Raw genomic sequence first — 16,489 nt, forward strand, 5'->3', positions numbered from 1 at the left:
ACAGTGTAGGTTGATATCCTGAGGTCAGACTTATTTAGATCTGACAGTGTAGGTTGTTATCCTGAGGTCAGACCTCTTTAGATCTGACAGTGTAGGTTGTCCTGAGGTCAGACTTATTTAGATCTGACAGTGTAGGTTGATATCCTGAGGTCAGATTTCTTTAGATCTGACAGTGTAGGTTGTTGTCCTGAGGTCAGACTTCTTTAGATCTGACAGTGTAGGTTGTTATCCTGAGGTCAGACTTATTTAGATCTGACAGTGTAGGTTGATATCCTGAGGTCAGACTTCTTCAGATCTGACAGTGAAGGTTGTTATCCTGAGGTCAGACTTCTTTAGATCTGACAGTGTAGGTTGATATCCTGAGGTCAGACTTATTTAGATCTGACAGTGTAGGTTGTTGTCCTGAGGTCAGACCTCTTTAGATCTGACAGTGTAGGTTGATATCCTGAGGTCAGACTTCTTCAGATCTGACAGTGTAGGTTGATATCCTGAGGTCAGATTTCTTCAGATCTGACAGTGTTAGTTGATATCCTGAGGTCAGACTTATTTAGATCTGACAGTGTAGGTTGATATCCTGAGGTCAGACTTCTTCAGATCTGACAGTGTAGGTTGATATCCTGAGGTCAGATTTCTTTAGATCTGACAGTGTAGGTTGATATCCTGAGGTCAGACCTCTTTAGATCTGACAGTGTAGGTTGATATCCTGAGGTCAGACTTATTTAGATCTGACAGTGTAGGTTGATATCCTGAGGTCAGACCTCTTTAGATCTGACAGTGTAGGTTGATATCCTGAGGTCAGACTTATTTAGATCTGATATCGTAGGTTGATATCATGAGGTCAGACCTCTTTAGATCTGACAGTGTAGGTTTGACATCCTGAGGTCAGACTTATTTAGATCTGATATCGTAGGTTGATATCATGAGGTCAGACCTCTTTAGATCTGACAGTGTAGGTTGATATCCTGAGGTCAGACTTATTTAGATCTGATATCGTAGGTTGATATCATGAGGTCAGACCTCTTTAGATCTGACAGTGTAGGTTTATATCCTGAGGTCAGACTTCTTTGTCATTTTAGATTGGTGCCTAAAACATATCAAACTTCTTCAGATCTGCTGCTGACTCTGTTTATGGTATTTAATGTTTAGCTTAGATTAAAAAGGGTTTTTACATTATATATTGATAATAATGGATAATGGTAAGATTGATTTAAAATCGTCATCGTATAAGGAATCGCTGTAATTTGTGGCTCCTTTTCACTAGATGTGTGTGACCCATCGCCTTGCCTGAACCAAGGGGAGTGTGAACCGTCATCGGAAAATGAGTCAGGATTCCAATGTAACTGTATGTTGGGCTACTCAGGAGACACATGTGACGAGTGTAAGTATAGTTTTTATATATAACATTTCAGATAAATATTGTGTCCCCGAAAATTGCCTTGATCGTCCACGTGATAAAGGACTATAATATCTCGGACAACTTTAAGTTTTAGGGATTTTGGGTCAAGGTCACGGTCACAGTTACTATTTTTAATGTGCAGGTAAGGGACATATATTACTTCAGCAATACCCAGTATGCTTGGTTGCATCACATTTGGTATGCTTGTGTTTGTTGACAATACTACCTATTCTGATTTCATTAGTATTATCAATTATTGTTGGGGTTGTTTGAGTAACATGTGTTATAATAATTCCTGTTACAATTCGTACTTGTTTTAATAAAATTTGATCATATTACGATTCAGTAAAATAGAACATTTCTGTTAGAACTGGCCTCTTTCATCTTCCGAGAATTTCCGAGGTGTTCTGATTTGTTGGAAAGATACGGATTCCGGATTCTATCGTTTCGTCTTCGGATTATTATATAACATAGTGAAACCTTTAGTGACCACCTGGATAAAGCGACTCCCTCTCTTATGTGACCTTATTTTTCCCTTCCAATTCATTCACTATACTAGTTATCTGATCCTGGATTAAGAGACCACCTGTCATATGTGACCTTCTTATTGCTTCCCTTGGATTGTCACCTATGAACGGTTTGACTGTGTATGTGACCACCTTATTGCTTCCCTTTGACTGTCACCTATGAACTGTTTGACTGAAAATGTGACCTTCTTATTGCTTCCCTTGGACTGTCACCTATGAACTGTTTGACTGTGTATGTGACCTTCTTATTGCTTCCCTTGGACTGTCACCTATGAACTGTTTGACTGTGTATGTGACCTTCTTATTGCTTCCCTTGGACTGTCACCTATAAACTGTTTGACTGTATATGTGACCTTCTTATTGCTTCCCTTGGATTGTCACCTATGAACTGTTTGACTGTATATGTGACCTTCTTATTGCTTTCCTTGGACTGTCACCTATGAACTGTTTGACTGTGTATGTGACCTTCTTATTGCTTCCTTTGGACTGTCACCTATGAACTGTTTGACTGTGTATGTGACCTTCTTATTGCTTCCCTTGGACTGTCACCTATGAACTGTTTGACTGTGTGTGTGACCTTCTTATTGCTTCCCTTGGACTGTCACCTATGAACTGTTTGACTGTGTATGTGACCTTCTTATTGCTTCCCTTGGACTGTCACCTATGAACTGTTTGACTGTGTATGTGACCTTCTTATTGCTTCCCTTGGACTGTCACCTATAAACTGTTTGACTGTATATGTGACCTTCTTATTTCTTCCCTTGGATTGTCACCTATGAACTGTTTGACTGTGTATGTGACCTTCTTATTGCTTCCCTTGGACTGTCACCTATGAACTGTTTGACTGTGTATGTGACCTTCTTATTGCTTCCCTTGGACTGTCACCTATGAACTGTTTGACTGTGTATGTGACCTTCTTATTGCTTCCCTTGGACTGTCACCTATAAACTGTTTGACTGTATATGTGACCTTCTTATTGCTTCCCTTGGATTGTCACCTATGAACTGTTTGACTGTATATGTGACCTTCTTATTGCTTTCCTTGGACTGTCACCTATGAACTGTTTGACTGTGTATGTGACCTTCTTATTGCTTCCTTTGGACTGTCACCTATGAACTGTTTGACTGTGTATGTGACCTTCTTATTGCTTCCCTTGGACTGTCACCTATGAACTGTTTGACTGTGTGTGTGACCTTCTTATTGCTTCCCTTGGACTGTCACCTATGAACTGTTTGACTGTGTATGTGACCTTCTTATTGCTTCCCTTGGACTGTCACCTATGAACTGTTTGACTGTGTATGTGACCTTCTTATTGCTTCCCTTGGACTGTCACCTATAAACTGTTTGACTGTATATGTGACCTTCTTATTTCTTCCCTTGGATTGTCACCTATGAACTGTTTGACTGTGTATGTGACCTTCTTATTGCTTCCCTTGGACTGTCACCTATGAACTGTTTGACTGTGTATGTGACCTTCTTATTGCTTTCCTTGGACTGTCACCTATGAACTGTTTGACTGTATGTGTGACCTTCTTATTGCTTCCCTTAGACTGCCACCTATGAACTGTTTGACTGTATATGTTGTTTTTTCCTTTTGAATTTGTCTTGATCTGCTAACTTTACCAGATGTGTGTGATCCATCGCCATGCCAAAACGGAGGAACGTGTGACGTCTCAGTTGAAAGCCCATATTACGAGTGCAGCTGTAAACTTGGATATCACGGCGCTAATTGTGAACACTGTAGGTTAATTTTGAGTCATAAAATATTATATTTCTTATCCGAACCCGTCTGAAAATATTAACAAAATCTAATGTGAAGGGTCTTATCAGAACCTGTCAGAAGATTTCAACACAATCTAATGTGAAGGGTCTTTATATGTACGTATTATCAGAACCTGTCAGAAGATTTCAACACAATATAATGTGAAGGGTCTTTATATGTACGTATTATCAGAACCTTTTCAGAAGATTTCAACACAATCTAATGTGAAGAGTATTTTCGTAAATATGTGTTTTTTATGTATTTATGTTCAGAACTGGTCATTAATTATTAACAAATCCTAATGTGAAGGCTCTTATCATTATTTATTTTCACATTTACAAATTGTCTGCATTAAATAGTTTGCATTTTAAAATACATGTATATATTTTACCTTTTAGTGACATTATCATATTTTGTTTTAATTTTAGATATATGTGATCCTAATCCATGCCAAAACGGAGGGACATGTAGCCCAGTGACAGACACTTTTCATTGTGATTGTATGTACGGTACTGGTGGTGAAGACTGTTCTGTCTGTAAGTTTTATTTGTTCGACTGCCGTCTATATGACCACTTTCGATCTTTAACATCACTGATTAGTCCTAAAATATAGCTGTATGATGCAGGTTAAACTCACTTTTTCTCTATTGTATCAAATCTATATTTGAAAGGTGCTGGTATCGTACTTGTTTGTCTTTTGTAAATTCTTTGAGATTGCACGTCCTAGGAATTTTTAGTCTCGTAAGTTTATCGAAAACTAATTAATTCATTTAAATAGTGACACGGTGATTAATATAAAAGAGCCTTAAGTTCTTTTGCAATCAAACATATCAAAATTAAGAAATTTATTAATTATGGATCTTGTGCACCTCCGCTTTCAGGGAGAAACCCCTGAACAGATTGTGGTCAAGGAAATAGTGCAGTACCATATATGTCCCTAAGAACCCAATGAGTAAAGTAAAGAATAGCAAATTGAGTGAAATTTCAAAACTCTTCTTCTCAAGACCCAGACATTGTAGCATCAAATACCGATGCTCTTCATTATGCAAGGGTGTTAAGGTGCTTTACCGCATCCGCTATTTCCATGACCCTTGGGTCTCACGTCTTATATTGGGGAGGGGTAAAATTATATATAGTTTATCAAAAAATCTAAATTTTAGCACATTGTTGAATTGCTGTTTGAAATAATTCAAAATTTATTGGAATTATTAGTATGGGATTGCAGTTTAATGGTAAGCACATATTAGCCCCGGCCGGTTTAACGTTGAAAATGGACCCCCGTTGAAAATTGCCCCTAGGTCAGTTTTCAACACTTAATACGAACCCTGGGTCAGTATTCAACGTTGAAAATTGACCCTGAATGACGTTTAAAAATGACAGTTTGGTGAATTCTTAACGGCTGGTCTGTTGAAATTGACTGTATCTCTATCTTCTAGATAGGTATTGGAATTACATACGCTCCCGATCCATCGTCGTATAGTAATGTTTCGTCCGTTTGTCCACAAAATCCTGATGATTTTGATATTGTTTAAGCATACTCTCAGATCAAAGGATATTCGGGCTACGTTGTTTTATACGGGAGTTTCTACATAGTGAAAATGACGTAAAATTAGGTTGCTTGAGCACGAGACTCCCACCAAAACATGACGTCATAATCATCAGAAGATGGGACAATGTGGGAGAATTATGCTCAAACCACGTAATGTTCACCATCTCGAAGCTCCCGTATTGTTTGCCAATATAATAAGTTTCGCACGGAACAAACTACAAGAATAAAGCGTGATCACGTGATTCCCAATGACTGGAGCGTGATGCACACGGAAATTGTGCGTGCTTCAAACATGATCACGCAATTCCAACCAAGTTTTTAACATGAATGGCCTTGAATTCACAGGGACATAAGAATCAGTTATAGTATTGTATGTGTGGTTTGCCCTATGCACTTATCCTAGTCTGTATAGGGCCTTTTGATTTTTTGCGGTATATTTCTGAATGTTGAATGTCATATGTCGCGCTTCACAACATTCATTTCTGAATGTTGAATGTTGTATGTCGAGCTACATGACATTCAATTGCTGAATGTCACATGTCGTATGTCGAGCTACCCTACATTCAAAAGTTTCCTCGTTGGCTAGTGAAAACATCTTAACTATGCTTCAAATCATCTCTTGACCTTGAACTTTGACCTAGTGCCCTTGACATATGGTGTGGTCGATCCGGCGATATTAATCGAGTCGACGGGGCGGGTTTAGTTACGAAATGGTAAACCATCTGTTACGGGGTCAGTTTTCAACGGGGTCCATATCCCACGGGTCTGAATAAAGAATGCTCTGTTGGTTAAATTTCCAAAATTGACCCCTGGTGATTTTCATCGAGGGTCCATTTTCAACGTTACACCGGCTCACAGGGCATGATTGGTGAAGCAGAATTGACTGAAACATATTGGAGGTCAGTGACCGATAAGGTCTGTAGACATGGGAGTTCTTCTGTATAACTTATTAATTACAACAAATGCATGTTTCAATATTTGAAATAAAAACAGAAATGTTCAACCGGTACAAAATTTGATACGTTATTTTGTAGCCTTGACGACCTTTTGTTCTTTCGAGGATGACAATTGCGACTTCAAAAATTCACCTGCTGTTAATTGTAAATGGGAAAAAAGTGAGGTAAGCTTCCATGTTGTTTAACAAAAATGATAAAATCATGGAGTAGAATTAGTATATGAAGATATTACATGGAAATGATAGGAACGAAGGTATTTGAAGCAAAAAAAAAGTAAAACATTTTACCATTATAACTGTAATTCTGTGTGTGTGATACAGTCCCTCTGAGCCTTTTACTGTAAAATCGATTGGCATAAAGTAAGTATATTACTACAGTGATCGCCTAAAATTGATTCAATATCTATCACAGTATATTCATTGTAACATAAACCACACTCTACATCACTAAATAGGGTTCTGGAGACGCATTTTACCCTTGGCCCGAGCGCGCGTACTCTGGGCGGACGTATCTCCATGTGGACTCGAGCAAAAACAAAGGGAAACGGTGCCAACTTGAGCTGAGGCAACAATTTGATGGTGAGTATTTTATTGATGTCCAACCAATCGACTCGTATCTTGATATTATTATTTTCGTTATAACGTTGGCCAAAAGACGTTTGTAATTTTAAACACGTTAGAGGTTAATTTCGACAGAGAAGTCATTAGCATATTGTGTGGTATATTTGTCATTGTGTAGTGTTTTATGCCGTAACTGTATAGACAGAGAGGCCATGGACACATGGATAAATTGTGTGGTCTATTTGTTGTCGTGTTGTATATTTGTCATTGTGTAGTTGTTAATGTCGTAACTGTATAGACAGAGAGGCCATGGACATATTGTGTGGTATATTTGTCATTGTGTAGTGTTTGATGCCGTAACTGTATAGACAGAGAGGCCATGGACATATTGTGTGGTATATTTGTCATTGTGTAGTGTTTGATGTCGTAACTGTATAGACAGAGATGCCATGGACATATTGTGTGGTATATTTGTCATTGTGTAGTGTTTGATGCCGTAACTGTATGGACAGAGAAGTCATGGACATATTGTGTGGTGTATTTGTCATTGTGTAGAGTTTGATGCCGTAACTGTATAGACAGAGATGCCATGGACATATTGTGTGGTATATTTGTCATTGTGTAGTGTTTGATGCCGTAACTGTATAAACAGAGAAGTCGTGGACATATTGTGTGGTGTATTTGTCATTGTGTAGTGCTTGGAAGTGTTTCAGTACTATTGTGTGCGCTACCGGAAATGAGTTGACAAGACCTCTCTCATTGTAAATATATTACAATATTGATATTTATAAATATTAAATAAGAAATGTTCGGATTTATAGTAAAATTTAAACTTTACCTAATTTGAAATAATTGCGAAAGAAGTTTATCAACTTAAATTAATCACGCTTGTTGTCCTGGATGGAAGCGCGGGATGGGTCTAATTGTGGAAGGTAACCGTAGTCGCGGCCACGTGGTCGGGCAGATCACCCCATGCCCTTTTACGTCCCTTCGGGTAATCGAAGCCCGGCCGATTAGGTGAAATGCAAGTGTGTTGCCACTATATATATACCATGCCACCCCAATAGCGTGTTCATGAATAGTATTATTGACGATTATGTTATTACTAAACAAGCGTCTCTCAGAGAACCTGACATCAGCATGAAATGGTTTTATGAAATCAGTCCGGGCCCGTATCCATGAAACCATCCTCATGCCCAAGCATGAAATCAGTGTTCAACTGAACTTCCTTTGAACTCGCTTATATCAGAAAAAAGCAGATCAAAAGAAACACCTAAACATCGAAAATAATATCTCACCTTAGGTCTTTTCTTTCGGATATCAGATTTAAAATCAAATGTTTTGAGCGTATGAGCAAATAAACTGATCTACAATCTCTCAAATAGCATTAATGTTTTCGTCGATGAAGCAGAAGACACTCATCCGGAACAACTTTATCCTACCCGCTTGACACCTCTTAGGTGTTAAACGTATGGATCTCCTGGCCATCTGTTGACATATTCTCTGTTGACATATTCTCTGTTGACATATTATCTGTTGACATATTTTCTGTTGAAATGTTCTCTGTTGACATATTCTGTGTTTATATGTTCTCTGTTGACATTTTTTCTGTTGACATATTTTCTGTTGACATGTTCTATGTTGACATATTCTCTATTTACATATTCTCTGTTGACATATTATCTATTGACATATTCTATGTTGACATGTTCTCTGTTTGCATGTTCTCTGTTGACATATTCTCTGTTGACGTGTTCTCTGTTGACGTGTTCTGGGTTGACATGTTGTGTTGACATATTCTGTGTTGACATATTCTCTGTTGACAAGTTCTCTGTTGACGTGTTTTCTGTTGACATGTTCTCTGTTGACATTTTTGTTGACATATTCTCTGTTGACATGTTCTCTATTGACATGTTCTCTGTTGACATATTCTCTGTTGACATGTTCTCTGTTGACATTTTTGTTGACGTGTTTTCTGTTGACATGTTCTCTGTTGACATTTTTGTTGACGTGTTTTCTGTTGACATGCTCTCTGTTGACATTTTTGTTGACATATTCTCTGTTGACATGTTCTCTATTGACATGTTCTCTGTTGACATATTCTCTGTTGACATGTTCTCTGTTGACATGTTCTCTGTTGACGTGTTTTCTGTTGACATGTTCTCTGTTGACATTTTTGTTGACATATTCTCTGTTGACATGTTCTCTATTGACATGTTTGTAATATTCGCGGAGGATTTAATTTTTTATGGAAATGGTAACATACACTAAATGAACTTACTGACATATTCTCTGTTGACATGTTCTCTGTTGACATACTCTCTGTTGACATATTTTCTGTTATAGGTTCTCTGTTGACATATTCTCTGTTTATATGTTCTCTGTTTTAGACCGGGAACGATGTTTAGTCCTGTTCTATGTCATGATTGGGGCCTTCGTTGAAAGTTTCTCTGTTGATATGAACGTAGATGGCAAGGTTACTAAGTTATGGACGGTGTCCGGTAGTAAGGGTAATCTATGGAGACATCAGCTGGTCGGCTTCAGTACCAGTTCTGCTGCTAATACAACCGTAAGTTCCATTCCGGAATTGATATGCTGTTATAGGAGTTATACAATTGATTATTTTACTATTTTTTACGGTATTACTAATTACTTCATCCCCTCAATCGCTCATTTGAATTTCAAATGATATGAGATTTATATCCAATTAATGTTTGAAGTTATTGCTACCTAAGATCATCCGGAACTCCTCGGTTTTTTTTTCCAAATACAGTAGGTAGAGCCAACCCAAGGATGATCCTAATGACCTAAGATATGATAATATTGTATAGATTTAATGGCATATAACACACCTGTAATCAAAAGACAGATATTTACAGTGGACGGGAAACCCCCACCAGGGAAATTACTTCCTTGTTTTACCTTAGTCCTATATCATTTTATTATTACAGTAGGAGTACATTTATATATTTTAGTTTTTCAAGTCCCAAGACATCATTCTTTAGTGCCTCCCTTGAGCGGTCTTTATAGACAAGTTAACTGTAGTTCTTAAATGTTTTAATTTTGAATTTTTGAATTTTTAAAATGTTCTGTTGACCTTATCAGGTACAGATAGTGGCCACAACAAGACATGTTTTGATGGGGAATATCGCTATCGACAACGTCCAGCTGAAGCCATACCCATGCTGTAAGTGTTGAACAGGAATTGGACCTTGTGTATTTAGTAACGAGTGCATGAATTTCACGTATTCATGAAACATTCTCAAAAACGAAATATTTGCTCCACTCTGCTTTCTTTTTAATCTCGCTGAAATCACGAAAAGGCGTTTTAAAATATAACCCGGTACAATGAAAACATTATCTGACATGAAGTCTTTCCAAAATTCATTGAAATCACTGAAAAGAAATATTAATACATATATCAGATTTATCACCAGAAGAATTTTAACCTGAACACCAAAAATGTGTATTTGAGCAAGTTTAGTTCCATTAATACGAGCCCAAATGATGCATATTAAACTACGTCTACAGCTTTTTCCACATTGTAAGATCATTTTGTGGTGCGTATAGGAAAGACGAAGCAATCAAAATTGCAACTGCTGAATAAAGTATTAGGATGTCATATATCCACACAAGACATATATAACCAAAGATGTTCTAAACCAGCACCATACCACATCGGCAGCACACAAACAAAACCAAATGAACACATCTTTGCTGATATCTCGACAGTTTTAATCATGAATGAAATCAGTGTAAATGATAATGTTGGTAAGATTTTTATGGCAAGCATTAACTTTCCTGTAATATATCCCTAGACATCGCCTGATACCCCAGTCGATTACACTACACTACGTTATACGTGTAGTGTAGTGGACTGCAACCAATCGCTGTTATCCTTGAATGACAGGAGTTTTCCTCAGTGATTCTATTTCCATATGCAATATTAAGTCGGGAGTGTTTGAGGCTTGTTAATATACCTAATGGTTCCGTTGCACTATTCTAACTTTCATTTGAAAATGTAATGTAACCATGATGTTTGGTTGGTGTCGACGATGTAGCAGAAGTCGCTCATACCTCCAGAGCACCTGGTCTTATTGTACTTGTGCTTTTTCGGTTTAGGAGTCCCCGTGCAAATATTTTTTTTTCATATAGTTTTATCAATTTCTCTGTATAAATCGAATGTTGAAATGTTAAGATATATTCTTATTTATCGGCTTTTGGCAATGCTTAGCATTGCAGACCATGATGCTGTACTTCAAAGTTTTTTATTATTGATGAGAAGGTACCTAGCAATCTTATAGTCTTTTTTTTATAATCTACATGAAGTTACTAAGCCACCTTATTGAAGTTTTAATTATTTACATGAATTTACTCAGCCAGATTATTGAAGTTTTTACTATTTACATAAAGTTATTCAGCCATCTTATTGAAGTTTTTATTATTTACATAAAATTACTCAACCACCTTATGTTTTTTGCTGTATCTTAAACCTACAACAAAAACATCCACCATTAATCATCATTTTTATGTCGCCTGAAAAAGGCGACATATAGGTATCAATGTGTCAGCGGCGGCGTCGACGTCCGCACAATGGTTTCCGTGCGATAACTTGAGTTCCCTTGGGCCAATCAAACTCAAACTTCATACAGTGCTTTCTTACCAAAAGTGCTTGCTTGGAATTGTTTTTCATCTTCAAATGCCAAGGTTACTGTTACTATTAATAGGAAATTGATTTTCATGCACTAACTCGAGTTCCCTTGGGCCAATCAAACTCAAACTTTGTATAGTGCTTCCTTATCAAAAGTGGTTGCTTGGAATTGCTTTACAGGTTTGAAGGTCAAAGGTCAAGGTCCCTGTAACTATAGATAGAACATTTGTTTCCATGTGATAACTCGAGTTTGCCTTAGCCAATCAGGCTCAAACTTCGTACAGTTCTTCCTTATCAAAAGTGCTTGCTTAGATTGCTTTTCAGGTTTGAAGGTCAAAGGTCATTGTTACTATAAGTAGAAAGTCTGCACAATGGTTTCCGTGTGATAACTTGAGTTCCCATGGGCCAATCAAACTCAAAATTCATATACTGCTGCTTTACCACATGTGCTTGCTTAGATTGCTTTTCAGGATCAGGTCAAAGGTCATTGTTACTATAAATAAAAAATAGGTTTGCTTGCTATAATATGAGATCCTTTGAAGCAACCAAGCGCAAACTTGATGTATTGCTTTCTTGCTTGTTTAAAATTAATCTCCTAGCTTGCTGCGCAGGCGATACATCCATTTCCGTGGAATTCTTGTTTCGTTGGAAAATCATCTACTTCCAAAGAGGATATAAAAATATATCTATATTATTATTAGATGTTTACACTTTAATTTAAAAGAAAAAAAATGTCAAAACATTTTTCCACAATACTTGTTTTCAGCATTTTCAAAGAAGTAATAGAAATTACAAGATAGAAATGTCGGTGAGAGTCCCAAGTGATCCACCAGGTATATTCTGTAAATGCCTATTTTTAGACTGAAATGGTACAAGATACACATACATACGGAAAGCCTGTTTTTTGTTTCGCTTGTCCAACAACTGACCAGCCACACTTGATTTTACAGCTAAAATTGTGCTTTGCGACTTTGAGAATGGTTTAGTGAATGTGCCAAGTGGTTTATCTTGCGTGAGGTTAAATCCAGAAGTCGATTATGTAAAGAACTGGAGAGTACGACAGGTAATTATAAAAGTTTATTTCATTACGGAATTATACATTTATATAAAATTTTGTACTCTAACACATTTAAAAGCATTTTGCCTTACCGATTTGCATCCCATTTAACACTAGATTCGTAAAAAATCATTTTTTTTAAATTCGACAAATAATACAATATTTTAGCTGTGGCTTATTATCTGATGTAATTGTTTGGATACATTTCAATAATATACTTTAGATTGAAGCCAATCATTTGTTCAAATCGCCCTTTGTCCAAGTTCTGTCGTTACTCCGTCAATCCGTCCGTTGTCCGTCCGTTATCAATCATTATTATCGCTATCTCAGAAATTGATGATGGACTTTCTCAAATTCCATATTTAGGATACTTATCAGAAAGCAGGATGACCGACAGGCGGCCATTTTGACGTTTGAGGTTTGATATCGCTATTTCTCGATCCTATGCTGTATCTTTCTATAAGTTCAAATGTTGGTTACTCTTGTTCCCTAGATGTGCGGGTTCGAAGATGACTTACAGGCGTCCATTTTGAATTATGACAGTTGAAAATTGTTATCGCTATTTCTTGGAAATTCTTGATGGATCCTGTTGGTGCCTAGTTATGCGATATTTCATGATTCTAAAAAGAAGCGTGATAGCTGGACCATTCGTTTGTACTGAGGAACTTACTTAACTGAATAAACAGGATCAATATGGAACATATACGTGTACAATAATACATTATGAGATTTAAGAAATGACCGGAAATTCACAATTCGACCGAATTATCAAACACATGCTGACATCAATGGAATCTATCTGGCAATGTTGTACTCTAACCAATCATTTAAAAATCACATTGTCACATCGTTGCCAATTTGTGATGGCAAAACATTTATGAATATAATAGTTTATTTGTAACTGGTTAATTAATTTCTTATTTAATCACAGAAACCATCACAACAAGTCCTCAACAATCCTTTTACTAGGACAACGGGACCATCGGCATCAAGGAGCGGGTTTCGGTATGCCTTTATCGACTCGTCGTATAACGTGGATGCTACGATGGAAATAAAACATACCTTTACAGGTGAGATTTGACATGACTATTTACATAGGCAATAGATTTCATAGATTTACATTAGAAAAGCAATGTATTACTATCACTCTATAAATAAATAACCATATTGCTACCAAGGTGACTGGTTTAAGTGACCGAAACATAATGCATAAAGTAGTGGTTGTGATATAAGAAAGACATTTCACACGCATGAAATGATGTATTATGTTATTGGGTCATTCGTGAAACACGGGTTTTCCGTACAAAAACGGTTAAGTGTATATAAATAAACGAAACAGTAATGTTTATGACAAAATAAGGGTAAAATAAGGGCAAACAATAGATTTGCATGGAGACAATTGAACAAAGCTACAAGAGAATAAGACCAGGTGTTCCGGGTGGCAAGCGTCTTCTGTTCCAAAGACATACCGGACAATTTCGATACGTCATCACAATGAGTCAACTGCATGACATTTCAGTGAGGTGGCACTTTAAAGTGGCACTCATATTGCCTCATAGACATTGCCTTTAAAAAGTTCAACCGCTGTGTTCTAGGTAACAGATACAGATTTCTAAAGTATATACAGTTTAATATTTTTTTCCTAAAACAACCTTCTTGTTATGTTCAGAGTTATTATTAGTATCTGATAAGAGCAGTTTTGATCATTGAAATGCCTAATCTACGTGTTGTATTTTTTGTATAACAACCAACCAGTCATGAGCATTATCTGTCAATAACTCCATGTCAGTACTATTGTAGACTATATTTAACCTTGGGTTATATCTTCCCTTCCCTAGGACGAGCATGTGTCTCCATCGGCTACCACATGTTTGGGAGTAACATTGGAACTCTCTATGTTAAACTGGCTAATGCGGATAGAACACAAGAGATAGTGGCATGGAGCAAATCTGGTAACCAGGGAGATGAATGGCACTATTATGAATTTGACATAGAATCCATCACAAATAAAAGGGTAAGTTAAACACCATTTTCTTTTGCTTCAACCAAGGTTGCATACGTTCTTTTTTAAGATTGTTTTTCATGTTCAAAGGTCAAAGGTCAAGGTCACTGTTACTATTAATAGAAAATTGCTATCCATGCAATAACTCGAGTTCTCTTGAGCCAATCAAAGTCCTGGTCAAAACTGGTCGCTTGGAATTGCTTTTCAATTTTTCAGAAATGTAAAAGTAAATATTTATAGATATAATATGAAGGACATAACTTCCTCTATGAAAAACGCTCACGTGACATTCGGGAATTCTGACTTATCATTGTTTTGTTTTATACTAAATAGAAAATATACATGGCATACCTTCTAAGGTCAGAACCGGTACCTCTTTGAATGTTTCAGATCATTATAACGGCGGATAAGGGCTACGGCATGCCTGCCGATGAGGGAGACATCGCTATTGACGACATCGTGGTTGTCAATCAGCCTTGTGGTAAGTACCCGTGACACAGCTGTCTAAACTAAGGGTTCAAATGTCTAAAAATACAAATTAAATCAACACAGCTAATATAGTTATATACCCGTAAGCAACAATATATCGAGTCTTAAATACCTTGTACTTTGATGTTGGAAATCAAATATCATACTCAGAATTACACTGGGTATATCTACAACTCTCGTTTAGACTCGGAGACCGTCTAGTGGTCCTTTATAACTCTAGTCCAGACAGTAATGCCTTAAAGCCGTTTTTAACCTTCTTCCGTATTTGATCCAATTTTGATCTAACTTGATTTGATTTTACTCGGGTGATTCTATATTTCAGAATCAGAATGATGGAGATGCGAGAAGACTAGCAATCCATTGACGTGGTCATTTGAAATCGTGATATCAACATTGTTATTGTTTAATGATAAATCGAAGGCTCGAAGGAGTTACACAATTCATCCAGGTCTTCATGTTTCATTGATGTTAGTATATAGTGTCATATTCGTTCTATTACTTTGCCTTTTTATTTGAAGATATTTAAGAGGAGAAAATGTTTTATTTGATGCAGTAAAAAGTTCCGTGATATTTTTTTTTTAATTCTGAGTTGAAAATTAAACGATATTAAGATCCTTTTCGTATTTAACCAGACATTTATGTAAATAATTCTCTTTCTGGAAATTAACATTGGTCCAAACGCTGGTTTCAATTCAATCAAATGAAATTACAAGCAGAGGTAATGTGGATAACATTAAATGCAAACGTATTATGGATTATGATACGTATAGTTCTGTTTAAGCTTGTTATTGTTTCGTTTTTCTTTTGTTTTCCCTAGTTATGTTAAATAAATTAATTAATATAATTAATTTTCTTTGTTTTCATGGTAAATACTCAAATGTGATTGGTCGAAAAATTCTTTTCGTTCTTCTATGAAAGAAATTCCGAGAATGGCGCGAAAAATGTGACGTCACAATACGACAATTGAAGTTGCGTGTTGATTTGAGAAAAAGAATCCCATTTAAAACCAGTAAAATTGTACATAAAACATGTTTTAAATTAGAAAATAATTTTCAAAAATTAATTATAAGCGTTGATGTCAATTTTTTTTAGTTTCATCGGGGTATGAAACAAATTTTGTTTGCAAACTTCTGTAAGAATCCGCTACGCGGATTCATACAGTTTGCAAACAAAGCAAAATTTGTTTCATACCCCGATGAAACTAAAAAAAAAATACATCAATGCTTAAAAGTAAATTTGCATTACTTTTTTCTTATTCTCAATGTTATAAACAATTTCATTTATTCAAGACAATACTAATACCAGTATTATGTTGATTTATCACAGGGCCGTTCTACCATGTCTTTCGGCTATACATACAGTTGCTCCGTATTTTCCTATTGACACAATGCTAAGAGGCAGTTGCTACCATATACACCTATAAAACTCAGTCGGTGTAGGAATACAGACAGATGTTTTGTCCAACTCTTGATGGAGATTTACGCAAACACTAACTTGTATCTGTTTAAACTTGGCGTAAAAATTTGTTTATTCTTTCTTA

The 16,489-nt window shown here is 36.5% G+C and overlaps 1 protein-coding gene across 1 annotated transcript in view; it reads left to right on the plus strand.

The window, feature by feature from the left end:
- The window catches only part of LOC117317016 (neurogenic locus notch homolog protein 1-like), a 39,025-nt gene extending 23,299 nt beyond the window's left edge, over positions 1–15,726 (plus strand). Inside the window, exons 13-24 of the mRNA XM_033871794.1 lie at positions 1,262–1,378; positions 3,550–3,663; positions 4,114–4,221; positions 6,269–6,354; positions 6,645–6,768; positions 9,141–9,319; positions 9,856–9,937; positions 12,352–12,464; positions 13,390–13,528; positions 14,297–14,472; positions 14,851–14,941; positions 15,272–15,726. Coding sequence (XP_033727685.1) covers positions 1,262–1,378; positions 3,550–3,663; positions 4,114–4,221; positions 6,269–6,354; positions 6,645–6,768; positions 9,141–9,319; positions 9,856–9,937; positions 12,352–12,464; positions 13,390–13,528; positions 14,297–14,472; positions 14,851–14,941; positions 15,272–15,282 — 1,340 coding nt within the window. The 3' untranslated portion in view covers positions 15,283–15,726. The remainder of the gene's footprint in view (positions 1–1,261; positions 1,379–3,549; positions 3,664–4,113; positions 4,222–6,268; positions 6,355–6,644; positions 6,769–9,140; positions 9,320–9,855; positions 9,938–12,351; positions 12,465–13,389; positions 13,529–14,296; positions 14,473–14,850; positions 14,942–15,271) is intronic.
- Positions 15,727–16,489: the final 763 nt, after the last annotated feature.

Source organism: Pecten maximus, chromosome 18 (assembly GCF_902652985.1).
Source record: "Pecten maximus chromosome 18, xPecMax1.1, whole genome shotgun sequence".
Taxonomy (NCBI): domain Eukaryota; kingdom Metazoa; phylum Mollusca; class Bivalvia; order Pectinida; family Pectinidae; genus Pecten; species Pecten maximus.